At 43.5% G+C, this 23,901-nt stretch overlaps 1 protein-coding gene across 1 annotated transcript in view; it reads left to right on the top strand.

Annotated features, from left to right (window-relative positions):
- The first annotated feature begins 12,076 nt into the window (after positions 1-12,076).
- Positions 12,077-23,901, top strand: part of LHCGR (luteinizing hormone/choriogonadotropin receptor) — a 54,982-nt gene continuing 43,157 nt past the window's right edge. Inside the window, exon 1 of the mRNA XM_030309031.1 lies at positions 12,077-12,240. Coding sequence (XP_030164891.1) covers positions 12,077-12,240 — 164 coding nt within the window. The remainder of the gene's footprint in view (positions 12,241-23,901) is intronic.

Below are 23,901 nucleotides of genomic sequence, written 5' to 3'. Positions count from 1 at the left end.
TTTCCCTGAGTTATTTTATTCATATTATCTTATGGGTCTTTACAAGGTGCATGCAAGGAGAAGAGAGGTGAATATTACTCTCCTCATTTTCCAGAACTAGAAAGAGTGTCCATCAGTCTCTGAGCTCCTAGATCGCTGAGCACAGTGTTAGCAAAGGAGGATTAGATGACCCCTCACCTAGTTACAGTTGCCAGATAAAAATTCTGAAGGGCTATGATTAAGGATTCTTAATCTCTGATGGCAATCCAACAAGTAAAAGGCTGTGAAATTGCAGGTGAGGAATTTAGTTTAGAAAGTTTAGCTTAAGGAAGCATTTCTGGGGTGAGTCTTACCAGACAAGGAATGTATGATTGAGAGATGTTGAAGAACATCCTCTTCTGGTTCTTAAAAATAGGAGGAACTTACTTCACTGGGATGACTTAAAGTTACTGACAGAGGCAGAACGATAAATCAGAGGGCCCTGCCCAGCCCTTCCAGCTCTGTGCATCTTCGTACAATGTAAGAGGAGGGGAGAGAATTCAGGAGTGAGGGACTGGAGGTCGTTTGAATTGAGATGCTAGATTCATCCTTAGCATGTTTAGGAAGACATTAGATTTCAGTGCATCCAGAACCACCCCTGTTTTCTGCACTCTTTCTTCACAGATATTGAAACCTTTCCTTTGGAAAAACATAATCATTTATATGTAGTGGAAGGTCACAGTGCCCCCCCTTGAACAGAAGAAAGTATTGCTCCCCAGAAGAACTGCAGACCTGTGCAGGAGGTAGAGAGATTTGGGGAAGAGGCCTTCATGAACCACCCAGGTGATACCACATATTCCACGCCTCCCACAGCTCCAAAAACCCTGTTCATCCTCATCGCAGGCTGACCATTGCAAGCAGTACAGTGCTGATCACAGCAAGAGGATTCACTTCACCACACCAACATTCTGGCTGGAACCTAGTTATCAGAATTTAATGATGCTCCTTGGGTATGTTTATGATGGGCGAATATGTTGATGACCATGCTTTCATTTTTGGAGTGCCTTTCTTCTCAAATAGTTCAAGGAATATTCCATGTGGGCTTTTCAATATTTTAATTACATAGTAACAACTTTATGGTGAAATATAAGCAGAATCATCAAAAAAGAAAAATCCCAGCCCTTTTCACCATAAAACCTAAATGAATGTCAAGATACAATGGTCTCTCCTTCCTTTAAAACTGTACAGATATAATTTTTTGCAATTGCAGTCAATGCACCCATATTATTTTAAGATTTTACAGGGGTTCGTACATAGCAAAGCCATTCCCTCACTGTGATCTATTGAAAGTCAGCCCTAGGGGCGCCTGGGTGGCGCAGTCGGTTAAGCGTCCGACTTCAGCCAGGTCACGATCTCGCGGTCCGTGAGTTCGAGCCCCGCGTCGGGCTCTGGGCTGATGGCTCGGAGCCTGGAGCCTGTTTCCGATTCTGTGTCTCCCTCTCTCTCTGCCCCTACCCCGTTCATGCTCTGTCTCTCTCTGTCCCCCAAAAAATAAATAAACGTTGAAAAAAAAAAATTAAAAAAAAAAAAAGAAAGAAAGTCAGCCCTCAACATGAGGGTGAAAAACAAAAAAAAGACAAACAACAAAAAAAAAGATTTTATTTTAGTTAACATTACAGAATCTAGATTTTTTTTTTTTTTTTTTTTTTCTCCCTACCTCATTTACGTATTTTAAAAGCCATGTGGTATTCAGTTTGTTAATACACCAGATCATTTAAACAAAGTGCCATGGTTTGGTCATTCACGTTGTTTTCCATAAAAGAAAGAAAAGTCCTAATGAGAATATTATCGCTATCTCCCAATACTTTGACCATTCATTCATTCATGGAGCAAGATGGCACAGAAAGATGGAAAAACCTTGAGTCTTTGGCAGCATCTTATTGCTGTCATACTGGCTCTGGGCTGCCTACCACCTAAATCCCTACTTCTTGAAGCCACAGTAATGAAGTTTTTAGTTGCAAGTAAAAGCAATCCTAACTGATATATCCCTTAACCATTTCTTTATGTCCACCCCTCCCTCCTTCCTTTGCTCAAGTCTCTGAGGGGGAGGCACTGCTCTTGCTATTGGAACTAGCCCTCTATGTGCATTCTTGGTCCCCATCCCCTCCCCTGCCTCCACTTAGACCATGTTCATGATGTCCTTTCTTATTTGCATCCTCTATCTCTCCCTCCACTCTGGCTCCTTTTTATGTCTACTAAGGAACCTGTTAGGATCTCCCTTCCCTTTACCCAGCTCATTCCTAAAGTAATGCTCTCTTCCTCTTCTTCCTTTTGCCACCTAACTTCTTGACCAACTTGTCTGTGCACACCCAATCTCATAGTCTCTTCCATGCTGTCACCCCCAAAACTGTGGAACCAGCAATAAGTTCACCAATGACTTTCTAGTTAGCAAGTCCCACAGCCTTTTCAGTCTCTATCCTCTCCAGCTTTCTGCATATGGCCCTTCAGATCACCTTTTCCTTCTTCTTTAAACTTTCTTTGAAAGTATAAATACATTATGTAGATTTTGAAGAGAGTTATTTTAAATGATTGAAAAAAAATGAACACAGAACTGCACCCATCTATTTCCTTTCCTTTCCTAGAAGCCACTACAATGTAGCAAGGTCTTTTTTTAAATACACTCTCTCCACCTTCCTCCAAAAAAAGGAACCATCCAAAGGATAAAGGCAATGAGAGAGGAAATAGTTTCTGGTAGCCATGAGACAGCTCAGGCCTCCATCTATAGGAGTGGAATTGACCAAGGGCCCCCTGCTGGGTTTTGAAACCCACCTCCACAGCTGAGTTGCCCAGGTCGTGCTTCCCCAAGGCGGCTGTCAACTTACGAATGAGCATGGCATTCCCAGGAGACATAGGACCTCTACAACAGTCACCTTTGGCTCACGTGTTTCTGCCAGTCTAGCTGACCAGCCTTACACTACACTATGGTCTAGGGTGCTTCCACCCAGCCTCCTTTCCTTCTCTCCCTCATTGCCATCTCTCTGCGATGCTCTCTCAGCCTTTTCTGGCTCCCTCCTCACTTTCTCTCACTCAGATGATTTCCTAACAAAATCCCTGATCGTCAGGGATCATCTTGGAATCTGCCTCTTGGAAGACCCATACTAATTCATAACTGCAGGTGAAAGATTTCAACAAATATTTGGAAGATAACAAGCAGACGGAAGAGCAGTAGCTGATGTAAGCAGTGTGACCCAAAAGCCCAGCGGGAAGGAATGCCGATAAGCATTAAGCTAATTCCACTTGTAGATCCACAGAGTCTCAGGACTTGAAAATGTAACTTATTGCAGAAGCTGAGGGGTGGCTGTGGCAGGGGGTTGGGGGGGAAAGTGGGGCTAAAACCAGCTCTATTCGTAGAAAATCTATAACCAGAGAGATTAGGCCATTAGATCCTCTCCCCAACCTTGCCCACCCTCTACCGGTTAACCCATGCCCAAACTCCTGACCCATAGAAACTTATAATAACAACTATGTGTTGTTTTTAGGGTGCTTAATTTGTGGTAATTTATTATACATCAATAGAAAATTAAAACAGCAAAAAAACATGTATTATTTAGAAATGAAGCCAATACCAGGGTTTTAGGTGAAGGAAAGATGATGAGAAAGTATTCTACTTTTCAATATTAGGTATGGCTTTATATTTGGATAGTTCTAGCAGGGATATTACTTTGATGAGAAAAAATTGTTTATTTTTGAGGGAAAGAGGGGATTTGGGGGAAGGGGCAGAGAGAGAGTGGGACAGAGGATCCAAAGCAGGCTACACATGGGGCTCAAACCCACAACCCGAGATCATGACCTGAGCCGAAGTTGGACGCTCAACCACCTGAGCCACTCAGGTGCCCCAATGCAAAAAAAAAAAAAAAAAAAAAAAAAAAATTGTTTAAGTAAAATCTTAAACATACATTAAGTGACTGTTAAGGTGGGTGCTACTACCTGAGATTGCCTAAAACTGCAAAAGTCAGTCCCAGCAGAGTCTGAGGGGAAGGTGAAAGCCCAGAGCGGGAAAGACCAGACGCGGATATAAAGTGCAAAGGGTCAGAGGTGGTCTCCTAAGCTCCATAAAGAGGCAAGGGGTAGAAGGAAGACTTGGAAATCAAACCAGCGAGGAGGGCAGTTAGGATGTTTACAGAGCTACCCTGGCCACCTGAGATTCACATAACTGCTCAAAACGCCAACTGGTATCTGCGACTTGCCTTATACATCGCCAGGCACACAGAGCATGGTGCTGATTTAGACGTGTGGAACTAAGACAGAAATGACTCCATTCTTCTCTCCTCAAAGGAACATGTCTACATTATTGGACATACAATGTAAATACTGGTTTAGATCCTTTCTTATTTGACATATCCAACTCTCCTATGTTTCTAAATAAGTCAAATTATTACAAATTACTTTTTAATATTTCAGTGATTGTTTCTTTGATTAAATGAATCATAATTTTTTTAAATCACTATAATACTGGTTAATATTCAGGTCATCTCATATAAATACTCCCATACTGAACATCTTCATTCTCATGGCATTTTTATTCTGTTCAATCATTCACTTTGGAAAAGTCTCAGGTTTAGAATCCCAGGGTTGAGGGGCATATACATATGCCTGGATCTAGATTAGAATTACCATATTGCTTCCCAAAAGGCTTAAATCATTTCAAACGAGTGAGTGTATTTGTTTTACAATTATTACTCACTTGGTGTTTCCTTTAAGTGGCCCTTCTCTTGGCTAATTTAGTGTAAGTCAGGTCATCCATAGGGTTTTAAGTTTTGTATCTTTAATTTCAAGGTAGAATAAACTTTTCTTTTGTGTTGGCCTATCATTTGTCTTACTGCTTGCATGGATGGTCTATTCCCTCTAGTTTACCTTCTGCCTGGCTGTCCTTGAACCCATCTGATGGCTCCCCTGATTCTTCCTCCCTCTGGTAGATATGCCAGGCTGCCCCACTTCTCATCCACCACTCTCTCCCTGGAGTTCATCTGCTATTCTGGAGCAGAGTTTCTCAGAGAGGGGACTGGGGTCCCTTCTCCAAAAAAAAAAAAAAAAAAAGGCACTTGAGACACTTTGAAAATGCATATTTCCTGTCATGATGCCAAAGGTACAGAAGCAGACTCTCCCAAAGTACACCCCCCTAAGTCTCCTTCTCAAGCAAAATCTCTAAAGTTTGAGAATCGCTGATGTAAGATCCCCAGTGTGATTCCGCCATTTCAGTTTCCCTTGCCTGGCACCAGGGCAAGTCAGCTGCCTCCTGGATCCCTCCAGTCAGATGCCCTTCAAGCTCTATATATCATCTCCAGCGCTGCCCACCCCTCATGGGCACTCCCCGAGCCTGCTGATCCCCTTTTGCTGAAATCTGTCCTTCCAGTATGTCAGCCCCACATGCACAATTCAGTACGGATGGCTACTTCCAAACTAGTCTCTGAAGGAGAATCCCCTTTTGATACAGGCCTTGCAGACCCTAGAGTAATAACTGACCTCTCTGTTTGTCCACATGCCACATGATGTCCATAAAGCATAATTCAATGTGACAGAAATTGTCAGACAGATATTAGCAGCTTCAGGTTGACAGGCGGGCATCTCTAATGGAGTCCTACCAAGTCTCAGCCACCCGAGCCCCACATCGAGCCCCCTAGGGCAGGATGAACGCAGGAAGGGAAGAGAAGAGGGCTGCTGCCTCCACACAAAGAAGCCTGGAGGTTTCCTTCACTCCCCAGCCTCCAGACTCTGTTCTGGATGCATCTGAGAGCAAATCCAAGGTCCTGATCCTGGCATAGGTCTGATGGGAGGAAGCTTCCTGCAGACACTCCCTGCCCTCAGTGAGGTGCACCTAAGCTCTACACACCCAGCGTCTTCACACCACCTCGGGCCTTCAGAAACTATTCTGCAAGTATATAATCGAATGAAGATATAATGAATCAGATGAAGATATAATCGAATCAATGTGCTCCCACCCTGTGCTTTATTTTCATTTTTAAAAACAGACAGGGTAATATTTAACCTACAGAGATATACTGATAACACTGGGATTTATAAACCCTGAATATCCGCATTGAAAGATGGAGGGAGAGGGGCACCTGGGTGGCTCAGTCGGTTAAGTGTCAGACTTCCACTCAGGTCATGATCTCATGGGTTCATGGGTTTGAGCTTCGCATGGGGCTCTGTGCTGACAGCTCAGAGCCTGGAGCCCACTTCGGATTCTGTGTCTCCTTCTCTTTCTCTCTCTCCCTCTCTCCCTCTCTGCCCCTCCTGCTCACTCTCTCTCTCTCTCTCTCTCTCTCTCTCACACACACACACACACACACACACACACACACACTCTGTCTGTCTCTCTCTCCCAAAACTGGATAAGCATTAAAAAAAAAAAAAAAAGATGGAGGGAGAAGAAGATGGATCCAGGCAATCTCTCCTCTCACTACTAAATCCACACATTATATCCTTCCAGTTCAGTGAGGCGGTTCTTTGCCATAAAGTCAGACACCTGAAAATTTGTGAATAAATCCTTTTTCTCAACATGGATTCCCAAGTCAGTATTCTCAAAGTGTGTCCTGAAGAAACATCTGTCCCCGTTCTATACTACAGCCTCTTAGAGCTTCAGAATACATGTTAAAAGTTCTCAGAAACTGTCTAGTAAAAAACTTTAACTTTTTTAACCCAATTTTTCCCAAATTTCTTCTGTTTGGACACCTTTTCCCTAAATACTGCCAATGAGCATGGCAGGCAACCAGTATCCTGTGGTGTATACATTTTGATAAATTCTACATCCATTTTTTAAAATTCAAATCCTGTTTCCTTGTTGATTTATTGCATCATTTCAGAAAGTTTTCTCTCCTTCCTTCTGTTGGCTCTACCTAATATTTTAGCTTGAAATTTGATTTCTATACCAAGGTCACAAGTTTACTAGGAGGCCTTCTCTAAAATGGAAAGAAAATGCTTGGTGAATTATTTAGTGAAGTGCAGCTTCTCTAAAAAGAAGAATAACGTGGCTCTATGCCACTACCTCTTTGTGCACTCATTCAGCATTCATTCATTTGTTCATTCACTCCTGCCTCCAGCCCATTCCCAGAAGCACAGTGATAGATACTGTCAATGCAATGGAGAAAAATTCACTTTGCTTGTGACGAGTCCTATGACGGAGGTAAGAACAGAAAAGCCCCATTTCTTTCCTGAGAGTGGGTGGGGGAAGTAGCGAGTCAAAGAAAGGTCAGAGATAGTAGACAGAGTAGAGATTAGATGTTTGGGTTGCAGGTAAGAGGCTCAACTCCAATGAACTTGATTCAGCAAAAGAGGGAAGTGTGGGCTCATTACTTGGTAAGTCCAGGGGAGGAGCTGGCCTAAGACTATTTGCCCACATAGGTCTCTCATCTCCATTTTTCTCCCTGTAGCTTTGGCCACTGTCAGAGAGGCATTTTTTTCATGAGACAAGGAGGACAGCAGCCCCCAATTCATTCACATCACTTCCAGTCACATGATGACCAAAAGGGCCAAGCCCCTTCTCTAACCCTCTCTGCGGGTCAGCCTTAGAGGAGTCTCATGCCCAAGGAACGTCTCACCTACCACTCCCAGACCTACCCTCAGGGCCAGGGCCCGGGCCCCCATCAGCCTGCAGCTTCTAGTTAGTTCCCCCTAAGGCCACACTGGTGGTGGCACATCCAATCACATCTCTGATTCCACACCATGTAAGCAATGAAATGGAAGACGAAATTTCCAAGCAAACTACAAGGTGGGTTGCACAAAATTTCTGAGTGTAACTTTCAGGGATCACCTTTTTTCTTCTGTTCTGTTTTGTTTTGTTCCAGGTGGTAAGGTGAGAAGCTCACAGGCGTAACTGTATTTTTCTTTTCTTACACATTTTTTTTTCCCTCTGCCCTACATTCACCTTTTCTTCTGAGGGAAAGGTAAAACTACTGCTTTTAAGAGGAACAAGTATCTGTTATGGTACTTACTAACAGGACATATGTTCAAGAACCAGAAAATCTTGCCTGTTCCACTTGAGGTTTTTTTTATTATTTTGTCCACTTCCTCCAACTCCAATGTCTTAGTATGACATCAAGTGTTACTGAGTTCTGATCTAGTCAGGCATAAAAACAGGATCCATAATCTTGTGAAATTGCTCACCCCCTCCCCCCAAAATTAAAATAAATTTAAATTTAAAAATTAAAATAAACTGATAGCTACTTAAAAAAAACACATCTGGGGATGCCTGGGGGGCTCAGTCAGTTACACATCCAACTCTTGATTTCTGTTCGGTTCATGATCTCACAGTCATGGGACCAAGCCCCACATCAGGCTCTGTTGATCTCAGAGCTTGCTTGGTATTCTCTCTCTCTCCCTCTTTCTCTGCCCCCTTCCCTGCTTGTGCTCTCTCTCTCGCTCTCGCTCTTGCTCTCAAAATAAATAAACTTAAAAAAAAAAGCGCCTCAGCATTACAACCAGTTGAGCAATGTTACACACACTCGTTCACACACACACACACACATACACACACACACACACTCTACTACTACCACTATTTGTATGCATGTGCTTACATACACCAGGTTTCTTTAGCAATGCACCAAATTCTTAGGCTTCTCTCAGAGTCCTCAGTAAGGATTCTGGAGCTTTGTCTTCCTAAGGCAAATTTAATTCTAAAATTGCTACTTTAGCGTTTCACCAATTATGCTCTGGGTACCTTATGAATCAGAATTACACGGCAGGAATCTTGTTAAAATGCAGACAGACTCCTGGGCCCCTCTCCATTCCAACCAAATCAGAATCTCTCTAGGGAGGATGTTCCAGGAGTCTTTGTTTTTAAAATTTCCCAAATGATACTTCTGCACCCTAAAATGTAAGAAGCCCTGTTCCAGAATTTTGGAGAGTTATTTTTAGGATTCCTAGTTGTGCTGTCAGATTCTTCTGTAGCTCTAAGGATAAACTTCTTATGAATTCCATGAACTCTAGTTTGTCAGTAAAATATAATAGCAATCCTCATGGGCCATGCTTTTTTGAAGTTCTATAACAGAAGTAACTATAAGCATAGTTATAGTACACAGAATTCCTTCAGATTTAAAAATATATACTCTGGGGTGCCTGGGTGGCTTGGTCAGTTAAGTGTCCAACTCTTGATTTCGACTCAGTTCATGATCTCACAGGCTCCGTGCTAACAGCAGGCTCCATGCTTGGGATATTCTCTCTCTTTCTCTCTCTCTCTCAGAATAAATAAACTTAACAAATCTACTCTAAATAAGTCACATATTAATGAGTAGGATAGGCCAATTCCATTGTAACAAACTTTTGTGATTATGATGAACAATTCAATGTAATTTTGTTAAAATAGGTACATTACAAGAACTGACATAATTAAAATCCAACTGAAATTAATCACAGAAAAATTTTATGAAAACTCATTAAGGTTGTGAGTTTTCTTTGAAATGAACAACTTCCCCTGTTCATAAACAGGCCTTTATCTCCAATCCAAGACAAGCAATAAGAAGTCAATATACACAATCTGACTCCATCCACCACTAATACAGTAGGAGCTGTCCACAAAGTCCTTGGCATTTTAAAGCTAGAAGAGACTTGGGGTGCCTGGGTGGCTCAGTCGGTTAAGCGTCCGGCTTCAGCTCAGGTCATGATCTTGTGGTTTGGGAGTTCAAGCCCCGCGTCAGGCTCTGTGCTGACAGCTCAGAGCCTGGAGCCTATTTCGGATTCTGGATCTCCCTTTCCCTGTCCCTCCCCCGCTCATGCTGTCTCTCTCCCAAAAATAAGTAAACATTAAAAAAATTTTTTTGTAATAAATAAAGCTAGAAGAGCCTTGGGGATTGTGCACTCCAACACCCTCTCAGATGAAGAAACTGAAGACCAAATCACACTGTCAATGACAGAACAGAAAAAAAAAAAAAAATCCAGATGTCCTGATGGCCCAGGCCCCAACGATACCCAAGCACAAAATCAAATGGTTCTTCAGGGGTGAGTGGAAGCAACCATTCTTTTTACATAGCAGATATGCTTTGAAGTAAAAAAAAAAAAAAGCCACATAAGATGTAAGATTTAAAATAAATACCACTGAGTCACCTTGAGTTATTCATTCCTTCTCTCCTGTAATTCAAGCTACATGGTAGAAAGGTTTGAAAAAACCTGGTGCTATTCCAACTTCCCTACCAAAATCTGATAAATTAAAAGAGGAGAGAAGATGAGACCCCAAAGTAGTCATGAGTAATCACCTGATACCTATCCAGACTGATCCAGTGTGGTTGAGAATAAATCAAGCAAGGCTGTTTAAGCACTTCTCAGATGATTTACTAAACATACGCTATAGGTCTGTACTTGGGTTTCATTTTTTCATTCTGTTATTCAATAGATATCGACTGAGTACCTACCTACTAGGTGCTAGAATCTATGACATGTTCTAGCAATACTAAGATCAACAGACAGGGGGAAGGACAACTAAAGCTATATCATTACAATGTGTTACATTACATACTATAGAATCAGGTGTCATGGGCACAGACTCAGGTTGTGTCAAAGAAGGTGTTACAGTGAAAATGACATTGAGCTAAGTCTTAAAGGACAAGCAGGGGTTTCATTAATGGAATATGCAAAAGGAAGAGAAAATCATTCCAGGCAAATGGGTAGCATATGCAGAAGTATGAAAGAGAGGTATGAAGAGAACAAGTAAGCAGTTGGAGAGAGGGGTCCAAAAAAGAAAGACAGTATTATAGACATTAGCTTTGTTTTTTGTGCCATCTAGCACAACATGGAAAAAGCCAATTTTTTTTTAAATAATAATTTTTAAAAATCTACCTTCCTTGGGCCAAAAACTCACAGGAGACTGCATACTGGTGACTGAGACATCTGACCTTGAGAGCTGGTTTCAAACAAGAAAGAAGGATATCTGTTCTTTCTTTTCCTGTCTCTAGAGTCTTAGACACTTTCCAGGCTCTCAAAGTCCACCTCTTCCAGAAAGACTTCCAGGATTTCCAGAGTCTAAACAGAGTCATTGTAAGGCAGGGCACCGGGGGGGGGGGGGGGGGGGGGGGGGGGGGGGGGTGGAGACAGGGGAGGGGGGAGTGTTTTAATGATGAAATTAAATAAGGGAAATTATGCATTCCCATAGTTAACCGTAAAATTGTCTCCTTTCTAAATCCTTGGTATGCAGATCATACAGTAATTTTTTGCACTGGTAAAAGAAAGTGGGTGATAGACCTAAGTTCAAACAAGTTGCCACTACTTAATAACTGTGTGACTTTGGGGAAGTCGCATAACATCATTTTTCTGGTTGCAAACACCCTGCTAGTTTGTTGTGAAGCTTAGACATGACTTGAGGGAGGGCACCTGTCACAGGGTCTACCCTGTAAGGGGCCTCTCCGTGGGGCAGTCACTGTACATTATCATAGCATTTTCATTCATTCAACAAATCTTCATTAGAGACTTAACATGTAGAAGCCAGGAACAGACAAATAAATCTGAACTGGATTTTGTTCTCTAGGATGTCACAATCTATAGCGGATATATAGATATAGAACGGGCTCAAATAACTATAAGGAAGAAAGTGCTTACTACCAAGAAAAATACAAAGAAATTGCTTGGTAAGTTGAGAGGTCAGAAATTACTTGTGTGGAGAGAGCTGGTGGGGGAGAAGGGAAAACAATTTGGGGCTGAGAAGGAAGAAGCATCTGGGCAGAGCAAAGTATCCATCTGCCCCTTTCACAGATGAAATAAGAGAGGTTCCTGGAAGTGACAACATTCACCCAACTTCACACTCCGTTACAGCAGAATCAGGGTGAGGACTCAGAGCTCCCTACCCCTCGTCCAAAGCAGTCACCATTACCACACTACTTCCTATAATTGGGCCATTCGCAGATGTAGAGGACAAGGCCGAGCAGGGAAAGCAGCAGGGAAAGGAGGGGATGGGGTCGCAGGCCACTACCCCCAGGTTGAGGCAGAGCACAGTCTCAGCAGTGGAGGGCGGGCGGGCACGGGAGAAGGGGGAGGGCAGGCCAAGGGGCGGGGAGAGGGGCGCGGGCGGCACTCCGGGGCTGGTCAGGGCACCCGCCCAGCCGCAACAGCCCGCGCTCAGGCTCCCCCAGCCATGGGGCGGCGGTTCCACGCGCTGCGGCCGCTGCTGGCGCCGCTGTTGCTGCCGCTGCTGCTGCCGCCGCGGGCGCTTCCCCGGGCGCACTGCCCCGAGCCCTGCAGCTGCCCGCCAGACGGCGCCCTGCGCTGCCCCGGCCCACGGGCCGGCCTCACCCTACTGTGAGTACGCGGCGCCCCGCTACGGGACCCTCGCTCGCTCCTCGCTCCGGGCCACTCTGCTTCCCTACTCTTTGGCTCCTTTAACCTGGAAGCTTGGAAAAAAAGGCTGCGCCCTGTCAAACTCCACCACCTTTTAGAGTGATGAGAATGCAAAGCTTGGGGACTGTCTCTGCCATCCCGTGCCAAGCCGCGCCTTGGGTTAGGGCCCCCTCCTGCTGGCACCCCCTGCAGCCCCTGGCGGCCCCAGGGCTGTGATTTCCCCCACTGGGGCTGCGGCAAGGGGCGTGGAATTGCCCAGAAGCCACAAGGGAAGGCCTGCTCCCTGCCACTGCTTGGAAGTCGAAAGTGGCCTTGACCTTTGTGCTAGCCAGGTCGGTGAAGGTTACTGTGACCTCTGACACCTTGTGCTCCACTAGGAATGGGGTGGTCAGGCCCTACGGCAAGGGGTGACCTGGTCACTCGACTGGGATTGCTGGTTCGCCCGCCGCCTCCCTAGTGTACCGCTTAGTAGGCATACGAGTCACGGCCCTACCCTTTCTCAGACGTACTTGCATTTCAATCTGCTGGTCTGATCAAGGTGTGCCTTAGTCACGCCTCCCACACGCCACCCAGCCTTCCACGTTTACAGAGCGGGTTACAAAGCAGGTTAAAAGAACTGCATACATCAGCAAGTAGGGGCAGGAAGAGGTTTGCTGAAGTGATGCGGTGAAGAGAGGAGGGGCCTTCTGTACTAGTGTATCAGAGTGTCCCCTGTCTCCTTTCTTCGATTTAGAAAAAGTACCACACATTATATGATTCTATTATATGAAATGTCCAGACCAACAGAAAGCAGATTAACAGCTGCCAGGTAGGGGTGAAGGCCCAGTGACTGCTAATGGCTGTGGCTTCTGGGGGTAACAAAAATTATTTAAAATTAGATTGTGGTGATGATTGCACAACTCCTCCCTAGACATACTAAAAACCATTGCACTGTATACTTTAAATGGGTGAATATTATAGTATATAAATTATATCTCAATAAAGTTGTTAAAAGAAAAAAAGGAAAGAAGAGTACTATAAAAGTAGGCTTGGGTTATGTCCTAACCATTGGCAGTGATGGAATCTCATTCTTGGGCTGAAACAGTCTGTCAGGGATCCCCCCCTCCCTCCTGAGGGGCTGAGCCTCTCCCCTGAAAGAGTTAGTGGCCTACAGGGAATGTTTGCAGCTGAGAGATACAGTTTAAAGGCTGAGGGGTTTATATTAATTAGTTTCCATTAATTATCTTGTCAGCTCAATTCCCTGAAGGTGAGGACCATGCTGAAAGAATTTGTTTCAATCAATCAACAGATTCATGGAAGCTGCCTTCCTAGTCCCAGCCCTTGTCCTTCCCTGACAAACCTCCCTTCTTGCTCTTATGAATGATGGTGCCACTAACAGCCTTTCTCACTCGCTCAGTACTTATCATAGAGATTTCAAGAAACTGAGATCCAAAGACATGGAATAACTTGGCCATGGTCCCCTTTTGCTATTGAGTAGCAAAGACAGGACTTCATCTGTTAATTGTGTTTTTATATTTGCTTGTCTTTGTATTTAGGAAATTATCTTTTCCTAAATACACACACACACACACACACACATGTAAATGTACACACATACACATACATACATATATACGTTCCCAGGTCCTCTCAGATTCAGCTCTTCACTGAGCTCTCTCAACAATTCCTGCTGCCAAACCATGTTGGCCTCAGGAGACTACCTCTTCCCTGGAGAAAGCTGAAGTGGAGAGTACAAAACAAAACAAATTCTCCCACTGCCCCATAGCACAGTTTAGAGAAGCCTAGAACCCCTCAAAAAGATTTTAGGGGTTTGGGGGTAGAGGTGGGAGGCAAGCACAATAGAAGAAATGCTAGCATGCTGAAGCTGGCTAGTCCCACTCCCAAAAAGGAGCTAGTCGTCCAGGCTCTGACACCTTTGGCCATCCCTGAGGGATTCTGGAGAATCCTCAACTTCCTCCCTTCACATGCACTATCTTGGCATCCACACCAAGAGCATCTTCTAGACATTTAGACATGTAAGGTTGGCAAGCATGCTGACCCTCACAAGGTAAGGCTTCCTGAGAATCAGTTAATTGAGAGATGACCTCCTCCTTTAGGTGAGAACCCTATGGGCACAATAAGGTGACCTCAACATCCATGTGCCAAGAGAAATACATAAGAAGGGATAGGAAGATAGTCACTTTAAGGCAGTGTTACTCAAAGTGTGGTCAAAGTGTGGTTACTCAAAGTGCGTTAGCATCACCTGGGATATTAGACATGCATACTCTTGGGCCCCATCCCCAATCTACTGCATCAGAAGCTGTGAGGATGTAGTGCAACAGCTGGTGTTTTAACAAGATCCCCAAGTGGTCTGGTGCATGCAAACGTTTGAGAACCAAGATATTGCTCTCCATGAAGGATATAATCTTGTAGAAAGCAAAAGTGTGTTTTAAACTTCCTGTGCCATATACTTCCCCTCTCCATATGCCTCCTCACACACATACATACACAAAATACCTATTTATTGCAAAAGGCACCTATGATCAAATTAAAGCCCCAAACTCTGCTACATATGGAAAATATACAGGATTGAGAAAAAGTTTTGTTTTTGTCTTCAAAGAGGAATAAGGGAAGGAATCCATGGAGAAGGACAGACTGAAGACGTAAGGGAGGGGGAAGAATGATATTTGGTGAAGTAAGGTCTCAGTGAGGGTGGGAGGACAGTGTCAGTCTCAGATCATAGAAGAAGGGTTAATCCTAGGGAGAGGGATACTTCTGAGTCCTAGGGAAGAAGACAAATGGATAAAGGTATAACTTAACATTGAGGCAGAAGACAGGAAAAGTGAACAGCATCATACTGAATTCCTCTTGATGATGAATGAATGAAATGGTAAACACTAATCACAAGATAGAAAAAAAATGCTATGGATAACAAATTATCAGGAGTTCATAAAGAGGAGAGAGCTGAAATTATGAAATAAGGCACCCAGAGAGATGTGGTCTTGCATGAAGTCATGCACAGGGTCTGGCTCTGAAGAAAGAAGGGGAGCACTCATGTGTCTGGGGGTTGGAGGAGACAAGTACAGCACAGCATTTTAGACTTCATCATTGGCCCCTCAGTAGATGCTAATTTACATTTTAATCATTCCAGGCCTTGGTAGTCCTGCCTTGTAAGATTTCATGTAAAGTCCACTATTTGGTTTCAACAAGGGGGAAAAAAAGGAACATGGAGTGTAATTGTTTGTCATTGACAAGCCCACTGTTTGCACATTTTGAAAATGGCACAGTTGCATCATTCATACCGTTCTATACTTTCCATGTTTTATTAAAAACTGAGGTATTTAAAAACTAAAATGTGATACAAAAAATAGCCTCCCACATGCTCACTCATTTTAATTGAGGGGAAAAAGGTAAAAGAAAAAAATTGATTTAAAACATTTCCTTTTCCTTGTCTTATTAGTTCCAGACAAGTGGAAGAAGAGGGGGAAAAAAATTCTCACCTTGCCCATGGTTATATAAAGATCTTTGTCTCTATGACAACAGAAAGGTTGATCTTCTTGATATGGAAACAGCTTCTAAAAAATCTGTTAGTAAGAAAATGCTAATAATAATAATGGGAATTTATTTTTTGCATGTTGTGCCTACTGAACAGAGATTAAACTTTAAGCTTTATTATAAGACACAGGCCAGAGACATTGAAAAGATAAAATGTGCTGTATCTATCAATCCAGTGTTACAGGAAGATATTAGTCTCCTGACATTGTTCCTGAATGTCCTTCTCCCTCTCCCACCTTCAGTGAAAATCAGAGTCCAGGACAGTGTTCAATGATGCAGAGGAATTAACAGGAGGAGGGCATGGCCCCAGTCCTTGAGAAACCCACAATCTAGGTAGAAACACATGCAAGAGACCAGTGTGGGCAGGGAAAGAGGCAACAAGGGTCTAGGTATTCAGGACGCAGAGCAATTACTAAGGACTGAAATGTGTAAGGGAAGGTACCATGGGCAAATGGTTATGGGGCTGAACCTTTAAGGAAAGATAAGAAGAAGAGTCTTGGTGGAAGAAACACAGATTAGAATAGATTCAGATTCCTGGCTGGGTAGAAAAGAATAAAGTTGAATGGATCCTTCCTTGTTGAAGCTGCTCCCAGGCTTTAGGGGAAATTTTTTTTTTAAGGGAACACATACAAGTCATCAGAAATACTTACATTACCTAGAGGGTTGTGCAAAAAGAAAAAAAATCCCAGTGTATAATTCTTGACTGATAGATTTCCCACCAGAATCATTCTTGGACAGCTGATTACAAAGTCATTCAATAAAAATCATGACTTGGAGTCACTTCCCCATGAAGCTCTCCCCAGCGTCTCCCACTCCCATACACACATCATTTGATACGCTGTACTGACCTATATTTTTGCATATACCCTGCCATAAGGTAACCATTTATTCAAAATAAACCTCTTCGGCCAGAGCAGATATCTCAACCACAGCACACTTGACATCTGGGGCGAAATAATTACATGTTGTGGAGGGCTGTCGTGTACCCTACGGGATGCTTAGCAGCAGCCCTGGCCTCCACCCACTAGATGCCAGTAGCACTGCCCTCCCAAATTATGACCACCAAAAATGACTCTAGACATTTGCCAAATGCTCCTATGGGAGCAAAATCCACCCCCCACCCTTGGTTTTGAATCACTGTGCTAAAGTGAGAACCACTTGAAAAGGTCTTATTCAACTGGGGAATCCCCAAATTTCATGGGTATTATGGTCAAAGTGTTTCTTGAACTACTATGATATCAAACTGAGCAGACAGCTGAATAGGAACAATGAACCAATGCAAAAAAAAAAAAAAATGTGTATTAGTTGGGATGTACCGCATCTAAATGTCATTTTAAAAATCTCCATCCTAGAGGATGGGGAGGTGAGGAGGTGCTATGGGTAGCGGAGGGAGTTGTGTTAAATCGGCATCTATGCTACAGATTTTGCAGACCCCCAGTCTATCCTTTGAACGGGCATAGTACACATATCAGCTTCAGAGAAGCCAGAATGGAAGCTTACCCATATTGGTATGTCCCATCCAAATTGTTTTAGTTTTTGTTATTTGTTTGTTTTAACTCACTCATTAGAGAAAAATCCATCCTTAGCCCAGGATCCATTAAAACAAACCAAAGAGAGAGACCACCACCCAGAGAGCCTGGAGTGAGACCCATGGGTTCCCAGTCCAGGGCACAAGGTAAGAGTTCACAGGACATAGAGAAGCCTACCAAGTTCTTGAAGGTACAACCGCTTGGCCCTGCCCTCAGCTTCCCTGCAGATGGGCCAGATGACAATAAACCAATAAATCAATCAATCAATCAGTCTCAGAATTCATAAAGCTCTTGTCCTACCTCCCAACGCCACTTCTCCCACACACCCAACCAAAGCAAAGGCCCAAGATAGAGGTTGATCTTGAACCTCAGTTCTGACTCAGCATTCCCAGCTATACCTGCAAGCAATTCTTAAACCTGACTGTGCCTGTAAACAGACTCCTTGGGGGAAGATTTGCAAGGACCAGATTTTATTAGTTTAAAAATCATCCTTCTGGGGACAGTGAATGATGGCCCCTAGCAAGACACGAAAAAAGCAAGCAACAGAGTTCCCAAAATCTCAGTGGAAATGTAGAGCCAAAAAGGTTCACACACCAATTCCTCTGGCATCAGACCCAGCTCCCCCCTTGGAAAGCAATAATTCCTTGAGGTTTTTTTCTGCCTTATTTTTTTTTTAATTTCAAAAGCAGTAAGTCCGATTAATTTAAGGCTCCATTTCTTCTCCTTCACCCCCTCTATCTTCTTCCCAAGCCTCTCAGTTTGGCTTATTTTCCATGTCTTGAACTGAGGTACAAAAGCTTTTTTTTCCAAAATGTAATCTCTCATTGTAGCTGCACCAGACGGTGTCTTGGCCATGTATAACTGTGATCTTACAGATGGGATTTTAAAGCCCCGTGAGTCATGGTGATAGAGAGAGACCCTGCTGCTCACTTCCAGACCCAAAGGGGCTGGCTCCATGGGAACACATGTATTCTGTTCTGGCAGCTCCCCTTTGGTGTGCAAAAAATCATATTTAATGCAGAGTTTAGCAAATTTCTCACCAGCTATTTTTTAAGAGGGGAATTAAAATAATCCCACCCACCAGACAGGTGGGCTTTCTGACTTAGTGGGTAGCTTCTAGCAGCTTCTCTACATGGTCCTCATTTACTCCTACCTTCTGCCGCACAGGGAGATGACACCCCCTCCCAGCCAGCAAACCACACACAGCTGCCCTCTGTGTGGTCATGAACCACAGCTCTTTAATGCCACTTGAGCCAAACTCAGAAAAGTCCAATTTATAAGTAAAACTCAACTTTCGGAATGAAGGGTTTGTTTTGTTTTCCCCTGCTGCCGTTACATTTCTCCTTGACTCTGATGAAATCAGGTGACTCCTGGGTTCCTAATTCTACCTCATGAGCAACAGCAGACAGCATTCCTGAGCCCACAGGGGTAGTGGCTGCTCTGGTATGACAAGGTAGGGTCCAACACAGCCCTCAAACTATGTGAATTGATCAACAGGACAAAGACCAGGCAGACCTGAGTTCTAGCACAAGGTCCCCTTTCCCTAATTTGCACTGTGGGTTCATGCTAGTGATAAAACCTCTGTGCTGTCTATAAAAGGGACATGACTGAGTGGAGCTGACTGTGGTGAAGATACGCAAGATGGCAGAGCCAAAAGTACTGGGAAATAAAGGTTCCACATAACTACAAAGTATGATTGTAACAATCTGATGCTACAGAGAAGACTACAAACCCACAGCTGGTGCATGAGGTCGAACAAAAACTACCTATCATCCAAGGGGCAGGCCTGATGGAATAGTTTTCTTCCTGGGAGGTGTTAATTAGAGAAAATGACCCACTAGCTCTTCTCAACTTGGAAGGTGAATAAGTTAGAATCCCAAAATAGCAGAGCTCATTATTGCCTGGAGTCTGATAGGCTAGTCGTGTCAGGCCAGGCTGAACTGCCTTTCAAACATGCCACCTAACACCTGATTATAGGCTGTTTTCTATCATTCCACTGGATTAGTCGTGTCTCTCCAGCTAAAGCGTCTGAGCCTATTCTGGGTCTTTTCTGTTCCCCATTCCCCATCCTCAGCCTCAGGCTGACACACAGAAAACCCTCAGGTCAAACCTGTTTGCCATTGAGGAATTCCATTCTGAAATGTACAGGACAACTTGTAGAATCCGTAGACACCGCCCGTGCCCTCCAAGAGCTCCCAGTCTTCAGCCATGGGAGAGAGAGGTCTAATTCTCGGATGACTGCAGGGAAATGCAGAAGGTGATAAAGTCTTGTAGGAGTTCAGAAGAAGGAGCCATCCCTTCTAGTCTGAGTAATGAAGAAACCTCAGTGGAGGCATCACTTGAGCTGTAGATCTTTACACCTTGCAGTGTACCACCTGCAAGACCACCTCTACAGTGGCAGCCGGGCCAACGTGGTCATCCCAAAAGCTCAGTCCTGGTCTTTGACACCAACTTAGGCCACTGGGGACTCACGATTAAGAGCCTTCAGCTCTCTCACTGACCATCAGCACACACCCTATGTTATGGATCCCCAATGGAACAGGATTACTTCCCCCAGGAAATCTTAGGTGGGACTCTGATTAAGGTTTTTCTCATTTGTAAGCACCAGAAATCAACTCTGACATATTTAATCATGATAGAAGAACAAGGAGGTAGAAGGATGTGGGCAAGATCCAGAGAGAATGTGGCATTTTAGCAGCAAGAGGTCAGTTCCCTTTTCCCAAGATTCCACCTTTACAGTGAATCAGCTCCATGGAGTCCTGCCTATGACAAGTGTTAAATTCCTAAGAAAGAGAATCTGATTGCCTCAGGCCCCACCCCTAAGGCAAGAGCATAGGGACACAGTCATTGAGACACTCCACCCAGAGGCAACCAGCAGGAGGTGACTCTAAAGAAGGGACACTGTGGGGACACCTGAGTGGTTCCGTCAGTTGAGCATCCAACTTCGGCTCAGGTCATGATCTCACAATTCATGAGTTTGCTGCTGTCAGTGCAGAGCCCACTTCAGCTCCTCTGTCCCCCTCTCTCTCTGCCCCTCCCCTGCTTGAGCTCTCTCTCAAAAATAAATAAACATTTCAAAAAGGGGGGGGCAGTTTTGAGCCAGGCAACCACACAAATTGGTGTCCACCAGAGAGCTGAGGAGTTAGCGAAAATTGAAGGCACACATGCCAGTAATTTCAGGCACTTCAAATCCATCCTTAGATTAATTAGAAGTATGTAGTATTTTAGTTGCAACCAGCTTTTATGGGCTCATTTAAAAAAAAAGAGTTTTGGGGGTGCCTGGGTGGCTCAGTCAGTTAAGGGCCGACTTTGGCTCAGGTCATGATCTCACGGTTTGGGGGTTCAAGCCCCACATCGGGTTCTGTGCTGACAGCTCAGCGCCTGGAGCCTGCTTCCGATTCTGTGTGTCCCTGTCTCTCTCTGCCTCTCCCCAACTCGTGCATGCTCGGGCATGCTCTCTCTCACACTCTCTCTCAAAAATAAATTATAGGGGCGCCTGGGTGGCGCAGTCGGTTAAGCGTCCGACTTCAGCCAGGTCACGATCTCGCGGTCCGTGAGTTCGAGCCCCGCGTCGGGCTCTGGGCTGATGGCTCAGAGCCTGGAGCCTGCTTCAGATTCTGTGTCTCCCTCTCTCTCTGCCCCTCGCCCGTTCATGCTCTGTCTCTGTCCCAAAAATAAATAAACGTTGAAAAAAAAATTATAAACATTTAAAAAAAGGTTTTTAAGTGTCTAGAACAGGAGCTTGTAATGGAAGAGTTTCCTGAAGCATATCTGCATTGTCACTGTCCTGACAACATAATATTCTCTGCTTCTAAAAAATACTTTTGAGAAATCATTACAGATAATGCAGACATTCCCTGGGGAAAATTCAACATGTAGTTTTATTTATCAGAGTTAGTCTTGTCATGTTATGTTATTGCTAGAAGAATTCAGTTTAGGGGGTAAAGATTGGGTTATTTTGCTTGTGTCTTTAGAAAACTTTAAATGGGTTTTGAGTAAGGGCTTAGATGTGTTTACCATTTTCCTCTGAGGTTTTATATTTTTAATTTAGTTGTTGCACAAATGACTTGGAAAATCCATTATCTAGGGAATCTTCTTGAAAATCTTGGTTCACAGTATAATTCATAAATTCCTCACAGCTTCTTAGGTGCTCTGGAAAGTCTGTCTTGGAGGAGAGTCTCTCAAGTTGCACTTTCCAATGGGAGGGTTCCAACTGAATGAGCAAATGAGAACTCTGCAGGGTGGCTCTCTAGAGTTGCTATATATATATATATATATATATATATATATATATATATATATTTATATTTATATTTATATTTATATTTATATATATTTATATATATTTATATATTTATTTATATATATATATATATTTAAACATTTATTTGTGAGAGACAGAGAGAGACAGAGTGTGAGCGGGGGAGGGGCAAAGAGAGAAGGAGACACAGAATCCAAAGCAGGCTCCAGGCTCAGAACAAGCTGTCAGCACAGAGCCCAATGCAGGGCTCAAACCCATGAACTGTGAGATCATGACCTGAGCCGAAGTTGGACCCTCAACCGACTGAGCCATTCAGGGGCCCCTAGATTTGCAATATTTAATGGAAGGTTGTTCTTTATCATTTTTTTTAAAGGGCTATCAGGTGACACCTGTAAGAGATACCTGAGCCCAAAAGAAAGGTACCATGTAGGAATACCTACCATCTCTCTCAGGTGTCTTATCTATAATCAGCAGAGAGTCAACAGTCAGGGACAAGTCACAGATATTTTATAAAGTGTGACCCATGACAAATAGAAGAGTCCATTTCAAAGTACTGAACCCACCCTACCCCACCCCCACTAATCCTCTACCCTTGACAAGGAAGTTAAAGTTGTCACTAGAAGCAACACGGGTAGCTTGAATCTTTCACATTAAGTGAATTATAAGTACTTACTGTGCTCTTATCTTGTGCTAGATGCTGTATTATAATTGTATAAACATTTCCTTATTCAGTCTCAAAAATCTCTGGGGTAGTTAGTGTCATTATTTTATAGATGTGCTATGATTTGAACCCAGGCATTCCGGCTCCAGAGTCTGTACTCTTCACTGTCCCACTGTGCTGCTTCTAAAGAGAAGGCATATGCAATTGGTGATGAAGGCATGTTCTATAAAGTATATAGCACCTGAAAGAGACCTTTAACCAAGGGTAGAATTTGACCTGCAGAGAAGGGTATATGTGCCAGATGGTGTCTGAATGTGAAAGTGTGAATAAAGACAGAAAAGGGTGGGGCAAGTTCAGGAAGTACAGTAGTCTGATTTATCCAGATGGCACTGTCCAGTAAAAATATAATGCCAGTCACATGACTAGTTTTCATTTTCTAATAACCACACTTAAAAAGTTTTTAAATGGCACAATTTTAACAAAATGTTTCATTTAATGCAACTGTACAAAATATTATCATTTCAATATTTAATCAGCATAAAAGCTATTAAGGAGATACTTTATATTCCTTCTTCTTGCCAAGTCTTCAACATCTGGTGTATATGGTACATGTACAGTGCATCTTGATTCGAACTGTATTTCAAGCACTCAATGGCCACTTGTGGCTGGTGGCTGCCTGATTGAACTGCACAAGTTTAGTGTATGGGTTATGTGAGAGGAATAGTGGGTGGCAAATGAAGTTTGAGGCTTTATTTGCAGGGCCTGAATGCAGGGCTGAGGCATTTGTAGATAATGGACAGGCAAAGGGGAGGCATAGAAGATTAAGTGAAAGAAGAGTAACATGGTGGGAGTTATCAGGAAGATTAATCTGGCCCAGTTAGGGGAAAGCCAGGATAGGCTCAGAGGAAACCAACTCAAGCACTATGGAACAGTCTGGGGTGGAGAAAAGAATGCCCGAGAAAAGTGGCAGTGAGAAAGAAATAAAGGCTGGAAGCAAGAGACAGTATGAAGGTAGAGTCCACCAGAGACTGGGTGTTCAATGGTGGAACAGAGGAAACATTCATACAGGGTACCTGGTAAATTCTCAAATAACAGTACAAGAAAAAAAAAAAACTGAGTAGTCATTCTTGCTGAGGAGGACAGGGGAAAGAAAGAAAACCCACTCAGGTAGTCCCATGGAGGAACAAGAATTTGTGCAGCATCTTTGAAGTTTAAGACAGTGAGCACATCCCTCAAGAAACTGATGGTTCTATCAGAAGGCTGGGTTTTCACCAGAGAACCAGAGGATTGTGTAGCAGAGTGTATCAACAAACCCCCAAAGAAACAGCACTGATGTGCTTTGTTTGGTGAAGGACACAGCACAGGAACGAAGCGACCTATGTTCTAGTCCAGATTTGCCACTGAATTGCCATGTGGTTTCAGGGAAATCATTTCAGTTTTCTTAAGATTCTTCATCTATCAAGTGAGGAGCCTTTTCACCCTGAGTACTTGAGTCTAAAACAGTAAAGGAGTAGCCAAACAATGAAAACCACCTGGATGGCTTTTTTTTTAATGCTTATTTATTTTTGAGACAGAAAGAGAGAGAGAGAGAGAGTGCACACAAGCAGGGGAGGGGCAGAGAGAGAGGGAGACAGAGA

Source organism: Lynx canadensis, chromosome A3 (assembly GCF_007474595.2).
Source record: "Lynx canadensis isolate LIC74 chromosome A3, mLynCan4.pri.v2, whole genome shotgun sequence".
NCBI lineage: Eukaryota > Metazoa > Chordata > Mammalia > Carnivora > Felidae > Lynx > Lynx canadensis.
The sequence above is the reverse complement of the archived record's forward strand: the minus strand, read 5'-3'. Positions and strand labels throughout refer to the sequence as shown.